The sequence below is a fragment of the Pistacia vera genome, unplaced genomic scaffold, assembly GCF_008641045.1.
Source record: "Pistacia vera cultivar Batoury unplaced genomic scaffold, PisVer_v2 Contig524, whole genome shotgun sequence".
In the NCBI taxonomy this organism is placed as follows: Eukaryota; Viridiplantae; Streptophyta; class Magnoliopsida; order Sapindales; family Anacardiaceae; genus Pistacia; species Pistacia vera.
The window spans coordinates 827206-848596 of NW_022196362.1; the positions used below are offsets into that span (position 1 = coordinate 827206).

Below are 21391 nucleotides of genomic sequence, written 5' to 3' on the forward strand. Positions count from 1 at the left end.
TGATATTGGCCTCTGAGATTGACTTGCAACGTCCCACTTTAAGCCAAGAACTCTGCTTCAGCTTCCTGAGAGATTTAAAGGTAAGCTAATGAAGTTTTGGCATTTTAGAAATGGTGATCTTTCTTCATTTTTTTTTTTTTTTTTTTTTTTGTTAATAATCTTAACTTCATTTTCGAAAATGCTGCGATGATCACTTCATGTTTTGCTTTTCTAGTTCGAATGGTGCGATCAAACTCCTTGATAGAGTTTTTTCTGCATATTTTTCATGGTCGCGCTGATATAAACTTTGTTTTTAAGATCTGTTAAATGGACTCTGCTTGATTTTCCAAACGGAACTAACTTAACTATCGAGAAACTTGATAAAAGTTTTAAATTTGTCCGTTAGATGAAAGTGAGACCATCATAATTTGTTTCCAGAAGGTTATATGATAAGAATCATGGTAACTGTCTGTGGAAATTTTGAACCACCTTCTTGTCTACGCTTGAAAAATTTCTTTAGACAACATGAGATGCACATTTTGTGCTGCGTAGCCATGTTTAGCATTTTTTCCTTGAAGCAGTTGTGGCAGAGATTAATTGGCCGATGAAGTTTATTAAATGATGTTTCCTATTCCAAATTAGTGGTTGAAAGTTTTTGAATATCTTAATATTTCTGTAAATGCTTTCTGTAAAGTTGATCACACATAACAGGACTTGAGAGAGCTTTTTAAGTAACATGTTATGTGTTTCAGGTGGTTTTTGAATGGTAATGGAGAACACAAATTCATGGATCACGCAAAGCAGAATTCCCCTGAAGAAATTCCATCACTCCTCCAGTTCTTATCATCAAATGAAGTTGAGGGCTTTACATTTTTGGAGGAAAAAAGGCTTAAATAATCAGAGTCAACCAAGTGAAATTAAACCTCTGAATTCATCAGCTATGGTAAGAATACATTCTCTTTTGTCCTTCTAGAAAAGAGTAGAAACAGGGCACTGCACAGTTACAGTTGTTAGATTAAGCATTTACTAGAGGTTTTGTTGTAATAAACTGATGCTGTTGTGGTAGCTATTTCAAGTTTTGCTATTTTTATTGTATTGTTATGGTGGTTGTTACACTTGCCATTTTTTCCAGTAGCTGTTTTCAGTTTTTGTTGATATTAAAAACCCAGTTTCTGGAATATTTTCTGAGGTGGGTTAATGACATAGTGCTATTTATGGAGGGGAAAAGACCAAATTTTATATTTCTATTATCATAATTTTTCTGATTCATCTTTGACAGGTTACTGACACTGCTGATGTCCAAAGCCAGAGCAAAGAATCTCATCATCACAGGAAGGATTCTGTTTCTATTAGCATGCCATCTTCTCCCTTCAGGAGTGATGAATTCCAGACTCCTAAAAGCGTTGCTTTTAATCTCAGCGAAAAAGAATCTAGTACAATGATTTCAGATTCTACTGCTGGAGGAATTCCAATGCATGCAAAGTCTCATTCTCAGCCTATACCTAAAGGGTTTGTAGTAGAAAGGACAGTTGAGAATATAAATTTCATCCATCATCCAAGTAGAGCTAGTAGGTTCAGGGATAGAAGGTTTGATTCTTTCAAAACATGGTCTGGAAAACTTGAGAGGCAGCTGACAAACCTCCGCGGTGGAAGGCCACAGGAAGTTGGACCGGAAGAGGAAACCAAGAAATCAGAAATGGAAACTAATTTGCCTGTTGACAGATATTTTGATGCACTGGAAGGGCCTGAATTGGACACCCTTAGAGTCTGTATTTATTTATTTCATATCATTCAATTATTTATCTGTTAATTTGATGATCTAGTACTAAGAATTTCATTAAAATTTAATTTACAGGCTTCAGAGCAGATATTGCTTCCAGAAGACAGGACTTGGCCATTTCTTCTCCGTTTTCCCGTCTCTTCATTTGGTATCTGTCTCGGAGTTAGCAGCCAAGCAATTTTATGGAAAACTTTGGCCACCTCTGAATCCACAAAGTTTCTCCACATAACCCCACTTATAAATCTTGTTCTGTGGTTCATAGCCGTTGCTCTTGTGGTTGTTATCTTTTCAGTCTACCTTATGAAAGTAATTTTTTACTTTGAAGCCGTTCGTCGCGAGTATTACCATCCAATTCGTGTCAACTTCTTCTTTGCTCCTTGGATAGCCCTACTGTTTTTAGCTATGGGAGTCCCACCTTCAATTACTAAGACCTTACCTGGAGCCCTTTGGTATGTTATTATGACTCCAATATTTTGTTTTGAGCTTAAGCTCTATGGACAGTGGATGTCAGGAGGCCAACGCAGACTTTCAAAGGTGGCTAATCCTTCAAATCATCTAGCAATTGTTGGCAACTTTGTGGGGGCATTATTGGGGGCATCCATGGGGCTAAAAGAAGGGCCTCTTTTCTTCTTTGCCGTTGGCCTGGCTCACTACACAGTCCTGTTTGTTACTCTCTACCAAAGACTTCCAACAAATGAAACGCTCCCAAAGGAACTCCATCCTGTGTTCTTTTTGTTCGTCGCAGCGCCTAGTGTTGCTTCTATGGCATGGGCAAGGTTGCAAGGTTCATTTGATTATGGAGCACGGATCGCCTACTTCATTTGCTTGTTCCTTTATTTCTCACTGGTTAGTCTCCAATCGCCTAAATACATTACCTCGTTGATCTTTACTATCATAATCATATAGTTCTAACCTCTGCTATTTTTTTGTTCTTAAATGTGATTATGCAGGCAGTTCGAATCAATTTTTTCCGAGGATTCAAGTAAGATGACATGAATGAATTCCTGTTTAAGCTATTGTTTTGCCAATTTAAGGTTCAGTTTTCTCAAGAATGTGTTGTCTCTTGAATTTACAGGTTCTCATTGGCTTGGTGGGCATACACATTCCCAATGACTGGTGCTGCAATTGCTACCATTAGGTACTCAAATGAAGTCACCAATGTAGTAACTCGAATTCTTGCTGTTACACTCTCTTCAATTTCCTCACTCGTTGTAACAGCTCTCCTTGTAACTACAATACTCCACGCCTTTGTGCTCCGAGACCTCTTCCTTAATGACATTGCCATTGCCATTAGTGAAAAAAGGCCAAAACACCACCATCACAGAAAGTGGCTCCATCATCTAAGACATGGAAGCTCAGACCACAAAGATATTGAAAATTACTTGAAATTTTCTCCGGAAGGTAAGTATGTAGAAGCTTGTGTAGATCCTCGTAGTACTGATAATGAAGAGAGTATTGAGAATAAATTGTGAGCTATTTTTGGCCCAAGTAGTGTTCAGGAGTATGTGTTAAATGTTTGATCCTCGCCATTTTCTGAATCTTCATCATTGAATCATGTGAGGAACATATATTATAATCTAGGAAGTCTAAACAGTTCCAGTGACCATGCTCAGAAATGAGATGAAGATTCATGCTGCAGGGATGATGTAATGTAAAACAGTTGTATTAGTTAATAATCAGATAGCATTTATGTAAATTTTGACTATTACTAGAATAAGAGTGCCAAATCTTTTGTAATTCACATGCGGTCCAATGAATTAATCAACCAAACAAAACAAATGATACCTTCCTCTGCAACTCCTACACCATATGGCATATACAGTAGTATTATTTCTTACATAATATGAGACTTTTTTGTTATTTCAAAAGTATTGTTCATCTCTTTGGTTATTTAATTAAATGAGGTTTAATGAATTAAAGGTGACAAATGGGACCTCTCCCTGCAGCTCCCACACCATATGGATCCACTTGCGCTGCTTGACTTTTTTTTAGTATTTATAAAGCATAACTATATGGGTTTGACTCAATACAGATAATCACATTACATAATTGATTAAAAAACTATTACTTAAAAGTGGGCGTTTGGATTATATAATATTTTTTTATTTTAGTAATAAGATTATCGGAAAAAAAGATTACATTGTAGATTATCAAGTTTAAATTATTATTGTACTTGGTTTAATTGGGATGTATTAATAATTAATGTATTTGGTTGATAGTAATAATAGATGTCCTAAAATACCTTTTTACTAGAATGCCCTTTAGATAATTACTAGATATAAATAATTAATGGCTTGTTTGTTTTATTATTTCAAAATACTTGTTTGTTTAATTATTTGGGAAATACTATTCTAGTTTTTAATTACTTTTAGACCCTTTAAATTTATTAACTTAATTAAACACCCCCCAAAAAAAGTTTAAAAATTAACAAAAACAACCCTACCCACCTATAGTTGCCATATTCGGGCAACCACCGTCAGTGGTGGTCGGAACCGTCAGCGACGGCCTAAAAACGACCAGAAATGGCCGTTTTTTCACCGATCTGGCCTTTTCAGCCAAATCTGTGGTGAGGCCAGATCTGGCCGTCAGCGACGGCCAAAGAAATGGTCGTCATTGACGGTTAACTCTTGGCCTTCATTGAGGGTCAACTCTTGGCCGTCATTGACGGCCAACTCTTTGGCAGTCTCTGACAGCCAGATCTAGCCTTTTGCGGCAGTCGACGACTAGATCCGACCTTTTTCGGCTAGATCCATGGCGGATCTGGTCGGAAAAGGTCAGATCGACACACCACCGACCAGATTCGACTAGTCTGAGTCGTAACGGCAGATTCCGACCAGATTCTAGCGGTGGTGGCCGAAATTTGGCACTGTGGTGGTGGGGGTGTTTTTGTCATTTTACAAATTTGGTGTTTTGTAATTATTAACAAAACTAAGGATATTTTCGTCTACATTATCCACTGTTTTGGTGTAAAATTTGACAGAAATTTGGATTACCGAAGTAATATTTTAATACCACCCTCCTCCCAGGTAATATTATTCCCAGTGATTTACCCTCGTTTTGGCACCGTTTGTCATCTTATTTTTTGGTAATGTTTTATACACAAAATGCCAAACACGGTAATCTGCTCAATTAAACAAATATTACCCTTGTTAAAAAATTTCAGACCCAAACGGACCCAAAAGGCTATGAAATATGTGAGACTTTAAAAAAAAAAAAATGTTGGATCATAGCAACTTTGAAAAGCAAAGGCAAAATGCACAAAATCAGGCAACCTGAAGATAGAATTTTGCCAGGCCCAAACTATTGACAAAATGGATCCATGATAAATCCAAATGGAACCCCAAATCTACTGGATCATTCCATGTAAGTTCTCTCGGCAACCTGCTAATTTAACTTCTGTAAAATATTTTCCTTATTTCCAACCATAAATATTTTTGTTAATTTCTCGACACATTTTGTGAAATCTAAATTCATGAACTTTGACATGGGGGCCGGGCATATGCCAGTTTAGGCAAGAACATTCATGCATTTGCTGAATGGCTTGAGATGTCTCTGCAAAAAATATGTAACGTGCATTAAGGGAATTTTTATGTGGAAAGAACATCATCCAAAACAAGAAACTGCAGCTGCCCATGTGTTTACTTAATACATGTTCCATTACTTGTATCATCCTCTTTCTCCAAACAACTCCTGATATAGACCTTGTCTTATCAGTGCAATGAATAATATCCATTTTGTTCAATACTAGGTAGATAATCCTGAACACTTAAATATATGCATTGTTCATTGTCCTAAAACTCATAACAACGACTTCAACCCTTACTGCTCTCATCCGACACAAACCTTGCAACAAGGTCTTCTTCACCTAGCCTGTCCTGTTTGTTGCATCTGTCTCAAGTCATTCCAAATCAACCTTCACGGGCAAGCAATTTTCCCTTTTTTTTAGGCGTAATTATCTGTTCTCACAACGCAATATTGAGCTTAAATAAGTCATTTGTTGGAGAAAATTAAACTCGTGTATTCTCTCTACCTAAAAGATACAAATTTTATGGGTATTGCCTTTTATGTTTTTTAAGGTCATGATGCTTGCTCAGCTTATTATCTATTTCATGCAAGTGTGTTTACACATATTGCAAATTCTAAATTCATGAATTACCTTCAAACGTGGGATGAAGGAAAGCTCATTCATGCATGCATTTGCTAAAAAATATATAAAGACGTTTGTGATGTCTTTGTAACAATGACGAAAGGCATGATAATATAAACTTAAAGATAGCATTGGAGAATGTCATCGTTCCCCTAACTAACCTGCACTTTAAAGGTAAAAAATGTAGTCTGTTCACAAAAGTAGCGGCACTCAAAACTAGTACGTGCTTCTTTTCACAACATACAATCAATACGAAATTGATAAGGTGAATCTTTACACACAAGGCTAGCTATCACTTTGTCCTTGATGTCTTGAATATGTCCCATTACTTTCATCTCCTTCAACCCAAACAACTCATTGATAAAGACCCTGTAGCCTTACTAGTGCAATGAATATTAAACACTACCAAATTCTCAACAAAATGAAGTCCTTTTGCATTTTATAGATGCATGACAAGTAAAATATCTTAAACCATATGTAAATAAAGATTATTTGTGTAGCGCCATCGGTTCCGAGTAATTTGAGGACATTAACAGAAAGCATATATCCTCATGTAGCTTGAAATTAAAATGACAAGATGGGTGTGTTAGTGACTAAAGAATTAATAGCAGCGACAAGTAGCATGTATGAGGTTTCGGTCCCCACGCTAATTAGGGTGATCTGAAGTAGCGACAAGAGAAAAACAAACCCATAAAGACCCTCTTGGTTGAGCTTCTTCTGGGAAGAAATAGAAATCCAATAAGCAAGACAAAAAGAAGTAGATAGGAACAGAAAAATCAATGTTATCAAAGTTTGTCATATATGCAAGCACATTTTGTCGTTGTCTCCCTATCCTACTTGTTGACATGTGACAAACTTCCCACTCTCACCCAATTTTTAAGCAACTTCATTACCTATTTCCTGGACCATTTTGCTAAACTTTTGGGTTAAGTTACCAGCAATTGGCTAGAAAATATAGCTACCTTCATCATTGAGAGAACTAATAGGCATGTTCAAAGGTGTAAGACTCATATTATATATATATATATATATATACATATACTATTGGACCCCATATAAATTGGGACCAGAAAGCAATTTTAATTACCAGGGCTAGCTAGCTTGATAGCTCTTCAATAACTAGTTTATGGGTTCAGTTTCAGAAGCATAAGTTGATAAAAAAACTCTTCACAAAAATGTGTGCTACAATGCTGCTTAAGATATTAGGCACAAAAAGAATCCACAATATGATTGTGTTGCAAAGATGCCACTAAAGTTTGCAGTAAAAAATGCTCTCTAGGAAGCCTAAGTTCAATCACTTACAAACAGAAAAGCCAAAATACATGCAACATGTTTCAATCTATGGCACAATATTTGGTGGAAAAAGCTTTACCTTTCCCATGAACTAATAGTTTATGCAGCCTTTTGTTTTTTGTTTGTTTTTTTTCCCCCTTTGATTCTATGCCATTATCACAAGTTTCTTCCCTTCAATTTTCATGGCTAGTGGGCAGACTAACACAAGTAATCTATAATTATAGATATATTAATTATTAATTAGTTAGAACCCCTACATGCAATTAAGTTGTCTTTTGAACATTAATTGGTGAACTTCTTGGGACAGAGATTTCAAAACCATCTTCATCTTATTACTAAAAAAAAAAAAAGCAACAATAATTAATGGACTTAATACTAACCGGTTGTCACTAATTAAATATTAATTACCACATTAATATTTCTAAATTCTATTAATTGTATGCGTGAAAGATAATTTTACAGAAACAAAGAAGAGGAACAGCTATTGGAAGCACAGCCCTCTTGAGAAAAAATATCATTGAACATTTGTATGAGAAAGTGACCCAAATCAGAAGTGAATAGTAATATATGATTTTAATAGTGGTTTCATCAATTTAGAAGATCTTCATGCATTAATTTGCCCTCTAATGGCCGACATCCCCAAGTTTCTTTATTAAATTATATGTACATGTCTTGTTTTGTTTTGTTCCAATTAAGATAACTTCTTAAACTTGAAACCCTTTCCCCTTATGGTTACAACATTGATTGCATCTCTCCCCAGACAATTTAGGTGAAAATCGTATCATTAAACTCTTACAAAATAGTTTAAGCTTTTAAATAGAATGACTGAACAACAAAAAACGAGAAATCAGCTGCTAACATGGAGAAATCCCAAGATTCAATTTCAACATCAAGGGCAGAAGGCTAATTTCAATTTTCTCAAAACAAATTGAGGGACATCTGGATTGTGGAGGACCCAACAACATGAAATAATAGAAGGGAAATAAAAAATTCAGTATGCTTTCCTCACATAATCACATTGTGTGTTTCTAGAAAATGGAAATGAATAAAAAAAAAAGTATCCCTGATTGCATTAAGAAAGAAGGAAACTCTTGCGGCGACCAAACTAACACGCCACTACGGCAACTTTCAGAACAACGAAGAGACCATCTAGAGAAATATTATACAGAGGCGAGTGGTGGTCCCTTTAGAGAAAATTATAGATCGCAACTGTATATCCATATCATTTTTTTGTGGTGGCAAATCAGAGTTTTGGCTTTCATTCATTACATATCTGTTCCTATCAGTATTTCAGAAAAAAACATTATAGATAGGTAATAAATATACTCCTTTTCTGTTGAAAGATTTTCTGTAACCAAACTTGAAAGATCGAATATTTCAATTGATTCTCCCTTCTATCAAATATGATGCCTTCCATATCCTGCTCCATTCTCAAGGGTGTCCCCATAGCCAGCTATATTTTTTTTCGTCAGATTCATTTAATTAATACAGAGGTGACGTGTGTGGCTTGAAACAAATCATCTCAACCGGCCTTCTGGTTAGCTAATTAATACTAGATCGAGAATTGCATTAGTGGATCAATTGGTTAAGTTGTACAAGGGAGATTACTGGGTTTAATGTTATTTGCAATATCAGTTTCATTAGAAGTTGCGGTTAGGTGAATGATAATTATATCTCCCTAAATCAACATTAGATCATACCTCGATTAGTACCAATCAATGTAATGTGAATTGATTTGACAGTTGATTATAGTATTAGAGTTTACTAGGACTGTTCAAATCCAGATATCCGATCCGAATAGGGCTTTTCCTGATCCGATCCGAATTTTCGGATCAGGCTAATCCTAATTCGAATCCGATCAGAATATGTGGATATTCGGTTTTACGGATATCCGATTATTCGGATCAGATAATCGGATATCCGAAATTGATCCGAATTTTAAAATTTTCTTATTAAAATTAAAAAATTCTAGCAATAAAATTGAAATTATAATCCTATCTAAAAAAATTAACATGAAGCGCAAAACATTTACCTATGTTCTCCAAACACTCTCACAGCCTAAATGACTGCTATCTTCATTGCCAATTCTTACTCGTCATCATCCTGTACAAAACAAAACAAAACAAAAAACTATTCAATAAACAACTTTAAGACTAACAACAAAATTAATTGCATAAGGAATTTTATAGCATAATATTTCACAGTTATTCAGGCATGTCGTTTTCTACTCAAAACATTTATCAAAAATAGAAAGAAGAAGAACTTCCTGCTATATTACTTATGAAAACTCAACTAATAACTGGTACATTATTCAACTAAAAAAAATGTGGAAATATTTCACATAAAAGGAACTTTAATAGCACTAAAAAAAAAAAAACGATAACGGAAATAAAGTACTGTTCATACTGCAGGTTGTGCGAAGATGAGTGATCATTCTATTGAAAAATGTTGGCTCCTCCATTAAATTCCAACTTCTCAATATCCCGCTAACTGTATCAAATGCGGAAATGGGTATAAATTGTTAAGAATGAGTGCGATTCATACTTCTGAATTTTTTTTTGAAATTTCGATTCAGCCAAACATGGTGAAGTCCATTGTTTGTTGGGACATTTTGTCAAACAGGTAATCACAACACGAAAAAGTTGATAAACTGAATTGATTGGAACATTTAATCAAACACATGGCATGCCTTATATAAGTGTATAAAATAACCCACCAAAACAATTTGCTTTCTAAGTGCTAAATGTAAACATTTAGCACAGACATAAAGTCTGCAATAAAATTCAGCCGATTAAATTCAACAAATCTAAATTCTAAAGAAATTACTTGCGATCGATTTGGGGCTTCAATCGTCAGAAAGACTGAGATCTGAGAGGTTGAGCGAGAGAGACTGAGATCTGAGAGTGTTCGAGCGAGAGAGACCGAGAGAGTTGAGCGAGAGAGACCGAGATCTGAATCTGAGAGAGTTTGAGTGGCTGACTGACTGTGTGTCTGTGTCTGTGTGTGTTAGAGGAGAGAGACCGAGAGAGTTGACCAAGAGAGAGTGAGAGACTGAGATGAGATCTGGTCTGAGAGAGTTTGAGTGACTGTGGTCTGTGCGTGTTCGGCGAGAGAGACTGAGAGTGAGAGAGTGAGTTAGTTGTGTTAGACTGTTAGGGTTATTTTAAAACTCAAAACGACGTGTTTAGTAAAATCCGAATCGGATACGGATATCCGATTTTTTAACAATCCTGATCCAGTATCCGATCCGAATATTCAGTTTTTTAAAATAACGATCCATATCCGATCCGAATTTTTGGATATTCGATTTTTTCGGACCGGATCAGGATCAGATATCGGATTTTTTTGCACAGCCCTAGAGTTTACCCTTGAGTGATAAAACTTTGACCCATGTGGATGGCTTGAGTTGTCACACCTATACACTATCCACCAATTGTATTGCACTGGTTGAAGTTGACTTCGTCAAAGTTTTTACTGTCTTACTTTGTTCGACGAAGCTCTAGTCTTGTAAATACCAATAGGACTAGGCCTGCAAATGATGCGGGGCTCGAGCTCAAGGGGCTCATGTGTTGAGCCAAGCTGAGTTTGAGTGATCATATATCATCGAGCAGGCAAGAGTTTGACAATTGAAGTTGGTCAAGCTCTAACTCGAGCTTGAGCTTCAATTATTCTAACTAAGCAGACTTGAACTTCTAATACTCGTCTCGGTTCGGCTCGATTGCAACCCTATCAATAACTCAACTTTGTTAGAGTTCTTATAGTAATCTATGGCTCGTGAGCCAACATTAAACATTCCCACTTAGATGGATCGATCAAGTCACAAAAGCTTTTATACATGGAGCGACATTATTCAATGCTAGCTAACCTAATCAACAATATTGCTTGAACATTCATATCTATCGTGATGGGACTAGCAAATGGTAAAAATGTGTAAAATCACATGTGCCTCTCTAACCAATTAGGGAAATGTGGCCAAACATCTTTCAAAATGTATAGAGAAATAAAGTGAAATTAGAAAACAAAAACATTACAATCATTGACCTAGAACCCATTATAGTATATAATCTTTATACATGGACCCTCCATAGATATTTCTTAATTAATCACATGCATGCCTTTAAAACTTAGGTACCCAATGGCAGATTATCTTTAATCCAACAGTAAACGACATGTTCCCACCCAAGGTTCAGTGAAATCTCAGGTTGGTACCTCTGGTTTCATAATTCCAGATTCCACCCTAAATGGACGTTGTTGGTGACGGCATAGGGACATATGGTTCTTGCAGCAAATTGCCCTCGGACCTTCTCCTTCTTCATCTCCCTTCCTTCTCATGCACATTCCAAACCCACCACAACCGACCGTTGAGGATACTTTGCCTCAATCTAAGGCATATATTTGTAACAATTTTGACCTGTGATTCTAGCCTTGATTCTACGATATTCTTTCCATCATTTCCATTGTAATTGATAGTAAATATTCTAGATTGATTTGTAAATATTCTGTACATCTATATAAATAGAAATACTCACACTTCAAGCAGTGTGATGAATTCTCTTCAAATTGTCTCATGGTATCAAGAGCAATCTTGGCTTAACATCTATCGATCCTTCAACCTCTCCATGGTTGCCGAATCTAATCCCACTCTCCTCCCTTTCCACACCATGATCCACAGGTAACAATCAGCTCTCCTCTCAAACTACCTCCTATGGACAAGCCAACTCATTCCTCTTCTTGAGAGTCAAGAATTACTCAAGCATGTAGATGGAACTCTTGAGCCTCCTCCACGGTTTGACCTACCCAATCTCTAGACACCAAACCCCAAATATCTGACGTGGAAAACCACTGATCAAAGGCTTCTCAGCCTCTTCCTCTCCTCACCGAGGAGGCCATGGCTGAAGTCGTTAGACTCTCCACCCCACCAGGCTGGCCACCTTGGAAAATACCTTCAGCCATTGCTCTAAAGCTCACGAGGATTCGTTCAAAGATGATTTCCGATCGATGAAGCGTGGACCCCAGTCTGTGTCCGAGTTCTCTTGTGCTTCAAGGACTTTGTAACCAACTCCATGCCATTGGAAGACCCGTTGGCACGGACAAGTTCATTGGTTCCTCCGCGGATTGGCGCTGAGTTTCATCGTTCTCCACTGCGCAGATGGGTGTTACTCCTCTCCCTTGCTTCGGCGACCTCGTATCCAAAGCTGAAAGTTTTGAATGTGTCCAGAAATCATTGAAACTTCGAGTCCACACAGCAGCAATTCACGGTACAAATCGCACCTCTGATCGTGCGCATCAGAAAGGTCCTTCCTCACGCAACAATTTCGGGGCAATGGCACCAATGGATCCTCCATCATGGCATGGATGAAATTTCTCTGGCCAAGGAGTCGCCCCCGCGATGTAGATTTGCGAAGGCCATTACGCTGATCGCTGCAATCAGAGGTACACTCGACCAGACAACTCTGTCACTTGCTGAGGCTTTCAACGCCTTTTGCCCATGACCAAAATGAAGCCTGATTGGTATTTGGACACAGGGGCTTCGGCTCACATGACCACTAAACATCCATTCTGGATACTCTAATAACTACATTGGTAAGGATTGTGTGATTGTAGGAAATAGTGCTTCTCTACATATAACCACACTGGTGCCATCTCTCCTAACCCAAATCTTCACTTACTTGATGTTTTGGTCGTTCCTCATTAACCAAAAATCATTTGTCCATTAGTAAATTAACTTTTATTTTTCTTTATCTGTCACCTTTATTAATGCTTCTTTTACGTTCAGAATCATCAAAAGGGAAGGGTGGTGGCAATCGGTAAATGAGATGGAGGCTTATATTGTTGGAGCGTGGACATCCCACCTTTCTTTCTGTTCTTAAAATAAATCGCTTCATCCTCATATGATTTATGGCATGTCGTCTAGGATATGTGAATCACTCCATTATTTCTTTTAAATAAAAAAGGTCACCTTCATCTACATCCTATTGCCTTCTCCAACGCTTTGTAGTACATGCTAAATTGCAAAAAATCATCGTTTGCCTTATTCGCGTAATGAACATCGATCATCTAATGTGTTGGACTTAATTAATTGTGATATATGGGGCCATTCTCCCATAAATCAATTTAGGGTTTTCTTATTATGTTCTTCATTAATGATTTCTCGTTTCACTTGGCTATACCATTTGCGTTTAAAATCTGAATTTTGTGTATTTTCCTTTTTGTGGAAAATCAATATTCTGCGCGTATAAAATTTTTTCAAAGTGATGGCGGTGAAGATTTACTAGTAATTGTTTCCAAGTGCACCTCCGCACCTGGCATCCATCATTAAAATATCTTGCCATATACAACTGCTCAAAATGGTCGCGCTGAAAGGAAACATCGCCATGTGACTGAGACTGGCCTGGCTCTTCTTTCCACTCCCATCTTTCTTCTCGCTTCTGGGTTGATGCCTTCAGCACTGCAGTCTACATCATCAACTGCTTGCCCAACCGCTCTTGGAGGTAAGTCCCTTTTTGAGCTTCGTTATGGTTCCTCTCCGAATTATGAAAATTTCCATCCCTTTGGCTGTCGTGTTTATCCTTGTTTGCTGATTATATGTCTAACAAATTTTATCCTCGTAGCATACCTTGTATTTTTCTAGGATATAGTCCCTCTTACAAAGGTTTTCGCTGCCCGATCCCACCACTTCTAGACTATACATCAACCGACATGCACAGTTTGAGAACATCACTTCCTCTCTAGACTCTTTAAGCTCAGCCTCTCTCATCTCTCAGTTTCCAACTTTTTGGAACCTAGCTCATCTCCTACAGACACACCTTCCCCTTACCCCGAGCACCATTCTCCTAACATTACTCCATCCGGATCTAACCCATGTGTTATTTGTACTGACCTAGTGGATGAGTCTGGTGAGGTTATTTAACTCTTTTGTAGGTTTCCTATATGCACTCAGACCCTAGACCATCTCTTGTTGAGCCTGACACCGTTCTTAAGTTCTTGATCTCACTCCAACTCCCGCATTTCCATTGGGTTCTATCCTATGTTGACACGAGCCAAAGCTGGCATTTTTAAAACTCGTTACCCAGCGAACCTTGGTGTCTTGGAACTGGTCTTCTTTGTGCTCTTCTACCTCTAAAGCCTAAAGGATTCAAATCTACTACAAAGAATCCTGCATGGCTTGCTTCCATAGATGAAGAGATGCAAGCTTTGCAAAACAATCGCACCTGGATTTTGGTCCCTAGACTTACTAACACCAAACATGTGGGCTCTAAATGGGTGTTTAGGACAAGTATCTGTCTGATGGATCCATTGAGCGTCTTAAAGCTCGTCTTGTTGCCAAGGGCTATACACAGGTACCTGATCTCAAATACACTGATGAACTTTTAGTCCTGTTATCAAGGCTACCATGGTTCTTGTTGTGCTATCTATTGCTGTGACTAACAAATGGCCCCTTCGCCAACTTGATGTTAAGAATGCATTTCTTATGACACTCTCACTAAGCATGTGACATGGAGCAGCCTCTGGATACATGATCCTTGTTTCCCTAATCATGGTTGTGCAGTTAAAGAAAGCTCTTTATGGCCTAAAGCAAGCGCTCGTGCTGGTTCCAACGCTTTAGCTCATTCCTTATTCAACTTGGTTCTCTTTGCAGTCGAACTGATACTTCTCTATTGTCTTCCATAAAAATTCTGATATCATTATTTGCTTCTATATGTTGATGACAATTATTATACTGGCAATAACATCATCTCATCCACATATTCAACTGCAAACTCAACTTTGAGTTTGCCACTAAGGATTTAGGTCCTCTTAGCTTTCTTGGCCTTGAAGCTCGACAACTACAAATGGCCTTTTATCAGTTAGCTGAAATATGCACGGGACATTCTTACTCGAGCTCAGTTACTTGACAGCAAACCAGTCCAACATCCTATGGTTGTATCCAGCACTTGTTTGCCGATGGTCCTCTGTTCTCGGATCCTACTCTTACAGATCTCTAGTTGGCGCCCTTCAATACTTGACCATCACACGCCCATATATTGCTATGTTGTCAACCTTATCAGTCAATTTCTACATGCTCCAACAGCAGATCATTTCTCGCAGTTAAGCAAATTCTTCGCTATATCAAGGGCACTCATCACTTTCCGCTCTCTACCATTCCAGTGCTCTCATTGCTTACTCTGATGCTGATTGGGCAGGATGCCCTGATACTCGCCGATCTACCTCTGGTTACTCCATCTATCTTGGAGGAAATTTGATTCTTAGAGTGCTAAGAAACAACCACAGTCTCTCGTTAAGCTATGAGTTTGAGTATTGTGCCCTTGCACATGTTGCTGCTGAGCTCTTTGGATTACGCACCTTCTTCAAGATTACATGTGTCACATTCCACAGCGGCCTCTCCTTTATGTGACAATAAAAGTGCCATATTTCTGAGCTCAAATCCAGTTTCCCACAAGGAGCCAAGCATGTTGAATTAGACTATCACTTCTTCGGGAGCTGTTGTTTATGGCAAACTTCGCACTCAATTTATCCCTTCTCACTACAGGTTGCCGACATTTTCACCAAAAGTATCTCTTGACCACTTTTTGAATTTTTTCGATCCAGCTCACGTCTGTTCCAACCCGACGTAGCTTTGGGGGGGGGGGGGGGGGGGGGGGGGGGTTGAGGGTTGTTGAGGATAATTTGCCTCAAATCTAAGGCATAATATTTGTAACAATTTTGACCATGATTCTGCCTTGATCTACGATATTCTTTCCATCATTTCCATTGTAATTGATATGTAAATATTCTGTACATCTATATAAATAGAAAATATCACCACTTCAAGCAGTGTGGTGAATTCTCTTCAAACTGTCTCATGACCCTTCTTTCTTTCCAAACTAGCCAGCCAAAACCACTACCACATTCGACCTTCTTCTTTCCCAACACATTCACGCAACACACAACAATCAAACTAAAACATCAAAAAATCAAAACAAAAAACTAAATCAAAAATCAATTCCACAACCCAATCAAACTCCCATTCAACTGATTTCGCAAAACCAAAGTTGAGTGGCGGCGGTGAACAGTGGACAATCATAGTCGGGAAGGTTGGGGTTTCGAAGGGGAGATGCCTGTGAGTGCAGGGGTGGTGTGATTGGGGTTGAGGCTGTTGAAATAACCGGAATCCGGTTGGAGACAATGTGCAGCGCATAGAAAAAACCAGCTGTGGCTGCATTTTCTAGGTTGGGATGGTGGTTTTAGCTGAGGAAAGGTTGGGGTTTTGCTGTGGGAGGTTTAGGGAGGCAGATGGTGGTGGTTTTGGGTGAAAAAAGCCAGAAAAGTGGCAAAAAAGGGCGGCGGAAGGACTGATTTCAAAATATGCCAGGGTGTGCTTTGCAGGTTCTGTCAGGTGGGGGATAGAGGGGTTTCGATGGGGTGGGGTTGGGAGATTAAACGGTGGTGGCGGGGGTGTCAAGAAGCCATGGAATCAAGTAGGTGGGCCTGAATTGTAGCCATTTTGAGATGTGGAGGGAAAAAGAAGAAGATGGGAGGAGGAGGCAGAGATGAAGAAGAAATGGGAAGGGAAGAGAGAGAAGGGAGAAAAGACCATTTTAGCTTTACGGTTAAAATAAAGGAAACGGTGTTCTATTAAGTATGAGAATGGAATTATGAAACCAGGATACCAACTTAGGATTTCAGTAAGCCTTGGGTGGGAACATGTCGTTTACTCTAATCCAAATGGTGGAGGGGCATTATTTTGATCACCATTTCTAGTCGGATACATTATAACTGATATAGCTGACTTCATGATACTCAAAAGCAAAAGCTTAAAGTTGGGTGGTTTTTAGGTTTTGTCACTTATGTCTGATTCTTGCATGCTTCATCTTCGCCATTATGTTATTGGGTTCCAATTCATCAACACCATTCTTTATTTTATCAGCTTATGCACACTTTCCGATTCCAAATTCACTCTTTTTGTTAGTGTTACAGTTGGGTATTCGCAATATTCCATTAACTTCCACCTCTAACGTCAACACAGGACGCATAACTCTTTCCTTTACTATATGGTTCAAAAAATTTAGGCTATTCCTTGTAATTCCAGTGAGGAAAAAAATCACTCATTGCGACTTCTTCATTAAGCGTTACTTTTGTGTTAACTCTATGAAACAAATTAGGATTTAACGACTTTTTCCCAACCCAAATAATGGTTTAATGACACTTTTTCACCCATAGGCTTTTAAAATATCACTTATTATCCAAATTTATATTTCGACGGTGAATAGAGAGCAAACATGTCAAACTGTTAGGGCTTTTGAAGAAGGGAGGTCGATGAATCTTTTGGTGGTAGAAAATGAATTTTGGTGGTTGATATTGATTGGAGTTTGATAGGGAGGAGGTATTGCGTAACTTTAGTTACTCGATTGCCGGCGGCTGATGGGGTCGACGAGAGTAGGGGTTTTGGTGAGTGATGATCGGGAAGAGAATGATAGTGATATAAGATCTAATGATGTCGGAATGGAGAACAAGATTATAAATTTGGGTAGTAAAATGATATTTTAAAGTTCGTGAGTAGGAAAGTGTCATTAAGTCATTATTTGGGTGAGGAAAAAGTCGTTTACTCAACAAATTAGTTGTTGACTTGATTTAGTTAGCTCGAGAAGGAAATTCTTTCAGTTTTATTTTTATTTTTTATTTTTATCTTAATTTCCTTCTTTGTACAACAAATTTGTCTTCTGAATTAATGACCTACTGCTCTGATGGTGTTTGTGTTTTACGTTTCAACTTAATTGAAGAAGATAGAACTCCAAGCCATATCCTGAGGTACACAACATTTCAATTTGTTGTTTCGTTTGCTATCTTGTATATGTCATATAATGTATATTTTATGTTCATATAAAGAAAATTAATAATATTTATCCATCCTTACAGGATTAATTTCAATAGGGTTGTTTAGGGTGTATATATTGAAAGTTAATGAGTCTTAAAAACAATTAGTAATGAGACTTTCCCCCAAAAGCTAAAGTAAACTTATTATCATGCAACTTTCCTTACGTCTCAGTCAAGGTTAATGGATGATCGACATTCAAAGTGGCTGGTGGGGTAGTGTCAGATTTCCATAAAATTTGCAATAGTGGGGCTGTATCGAGGTTTTTATATAATCACCAATAATGTGAAAGCCACAAGAAGAAACAAAATTTGAGCAAATTTTGTTTTTTCTTTTAAAAAAACAAGAAGGAAAAGTAAAAGGAAAACACTTTTAAGAGACATTCTCTCACCACAAACTGTATTTAAAATTACTACAGCTTAGCTCTAGCTGTATGTTCATTCACATTCCACTTTTTTTCTGCAATTTTTACGTACATAATCAGCAAATTAAAGCTAATTAAGAACTCAATTCTTAATTCAATAAATAGTATCTTCCTCGAATGTTATTTATATTTTCTTCCTTTATACACAAACTATCGATTCATAAGAGCTGCAACTGCTAAAATATGGGAACATTCCCAGAAGTACTTCTACAATCGGGAACAATAACCAGACATAATTATCACTTATCAGCCAACAAATGCCGGAATGGACCATCGCTCTGCCGCGTAGATCGACACAAATAATTTTATACGAAGAAGTCAGCTGTAACTGGGGACTACTCATATTATTTCTAATATCTGTTAATTTTCTTTCAATAAAATTGTTATCACTGTTTGACTTATACCAGCCAAACCGAAAGACGGTGATACATATATAAATTCTTTTCTATTTTTATTTTTGTACTGTTGTTTTCAATTTGGTGTGATAGAAGATGATTTTTTTTTTTTTTTTTTGGACCAAATTTTAATTTAGATGTGTTGGGGAGTGGGGACATCTGTACTTATGTCACCAGCAGATATCAGAAACTTCACGTCACATTCGAATGAGATCAACCATGTGTTTGGTGTTTCATTATTTAAAATTTTATTATTATCAAATGTTAATTTTTGATAGAAGCAATTTGTCTCATACTTGGATTTGTTTAATTTAATTGATAACCGTTTCGATTACTCATAGTTTCAAAAACTAATTTAATTTGTTTAGAAGTTTGTGCATATCTGTTAAATCTTAAAAAGAATACAATCAGGTCAACTTTTCACCAAATTAGCTCTCTCTGTCCCTTTCAAAAGGAAGTGCCATTATCAATTTTTGCGACTTTATATATAGGTTAATATATGCTAAATATACACATAAACCACATAATTTAGTTGCAAGAAAAAAAAAAAAAAAAACAATAATTAATCAATAGGAAATGGAACCATACGTTTATGAGGAAACAAGAATATGTTCTCGTACTCTTAACATGGTCATTAAAATAATATATGGTAATGCAATATTATATTTTTTTACCAAATAATATTTTTAACTCAATTCTATTCATGATGACGCATGTTATTAATTCAAGTCTACGCAATTTTCAGAGATATTAGGCGTATTTAAATCAAATGGCGATGTGATGATATTCATATTAAATGGGGGTTTAGGTAGATGGTTTATTAATTAGAGTGATTTGTCTTTGCATGGAGGGTCGTTCTCAAATTAAGTAAGAAAATGCACGAGATCAAATGCATTTGACGTAATTTTTCGAGATTACGGCCCACTTTAGACAATAGTTTTGGATTTCTGTAGTGATGGAGATCCGTGTGTGTAGTGTTTGGAGCAGATAGCTGCTATAAAACTCACGTTCCTGAGTTTTTCATCACTCCTTCGGCTTTAACGAAGAGAATAAGAAAACGGAGAAGAAAGATAACATAAAGAATCTGCTTTTTGGTGATATTGGCTTCTCAGATTGACTGCAACGTCCCACTTTAAGCCAAGAACTCTGCTTCGCTTCTGAGAGATTTAAAGGTAAGTAATGAAGTTTTGGCATTTTAGAAATGGTGATCTTTTCTTCATTTTTTTTATTTTTTTAATAATTTTAACTTCATTTTCGAAAATGCTGCGTGATCACTTATGTTTTGCTTTTTAGTTCAGAATGGTGCCGATCAAACTCCTCGATAGAGTTTTTTCCGCATATTTGTTATGGTCTGCGCTGATATAAACTTTGTTTTAAGATCTGGTTAAATGGACTCTGCTTGATTTTCCAAACGGAACTAACTTAAACTATCGAGAAACTTGATAAATGTTTTAAAGATTTGTCCGGTTAGATGAACGTGAGACCTCATAATTTTGTTCCAGAAGGTTATATGGATAGAATCATGGTAACTGTCTGTGGAAATTTTGAACCACCTTTGTCTACGCTTGAAAAATTTTTTAGACAACATGAGATGCACATTTTGTGCTGTGTAGCCATGTTTAGCATTTTTCCTTGAAGCAGTTGTGGCAGAGATTAATTGGCCGATGAAGTTATTAATGATGTTTCCTCAATTCCAAATTAGTGATTGAAAGTTTTTAATATCTTAATATTTCTGTAAATGCTTTCTGTAAAGTTGATCACACATAACAGGACTTGAGACAGCTTTTTAAGTGAACATGTTATGTGTTTAGGTGGTTTTTGAATGGTAATGGAGAACAACAAATTCATGGATCACGCAAAGCAGAATTCCCTGAAGAAATTCCATCACTCCTCCAGTTCTTATCATCAAATGAAGTTGAGGGCTTGACATTGTTGGAGGAAAAAAAGGAAATAATCAGAGTCAACCAAGTGAAATTAAAACTGAATTCATCAGCTATGGTAAGGTACATTTCTTTTTGGTGCCTTCTAGAGAAGAGTAGAAACAGGGCACTGCACAGTTACAGTTGTTAGATTAAGCATTACTAGAGGTTTGTTGTAATAAAAATGATGCTGTTGTGGTAGCTATTTCACAGTTTTGCTATTTTTATTGTATGTTATGGTGGTTGTTACACTTGCCATTTTTTCCAGTAGCTGTTTTCAGTTTTTGTTTAATATAAAAACCCAGTTTCTGGAATATTTTCTGAGGTGGGTTAATGACATAGTGCTATTTAATGGAGGGGAAAACACCAAATTTATTATTTCTATATTAATAATGTTTTCTGATTCATCTTTGACAGGTTAGACAATGCTGATGTCCAAAGCCAGAGCAAAGAATCTCATCATCACAGGAAGGATTCTGTTTCTATTAGCATGCCATCTCTCCCTTCAGGAGGATGAATTCCAGACTCCAAAAGCGTTGCTTTTAATCTCAGCGAAAAAGAATCTAGTACAATGATTCAGATTATCTGCTGGAGGAATTCCA

General features: G+C 37.1%; 1 protein-coding gene across 1 annotated transcript; it reads left to right on the top strand.

The window, feature by feature from the left end:
* The first annotated feature begins 853 nt into the window (after positions 1-853).
* LOC116106924 (S-type anion channel SLAH3-like) lies at positions 854-3455 on the top strand. The gene is made up of 5 exons (XM_031393229.1): positions 854-922; positions 1259-1744; positions 1835-2605; positions 2710-2741; positions 2835-3455. The coding sequence occupies exons 1-5, from the start codon at positions 920-922 to the stop codon at positions 3229-3231; spliced, it is 1689 nt and encodes a 562-aa protein (XP_031249089.1). The 5' UTR covers positions 854-919; the 3' UTR covers positions 3232-3455.
* The last annotated feature ends 17936 nt before the right edge of the window (positions 3456-21391 follow it).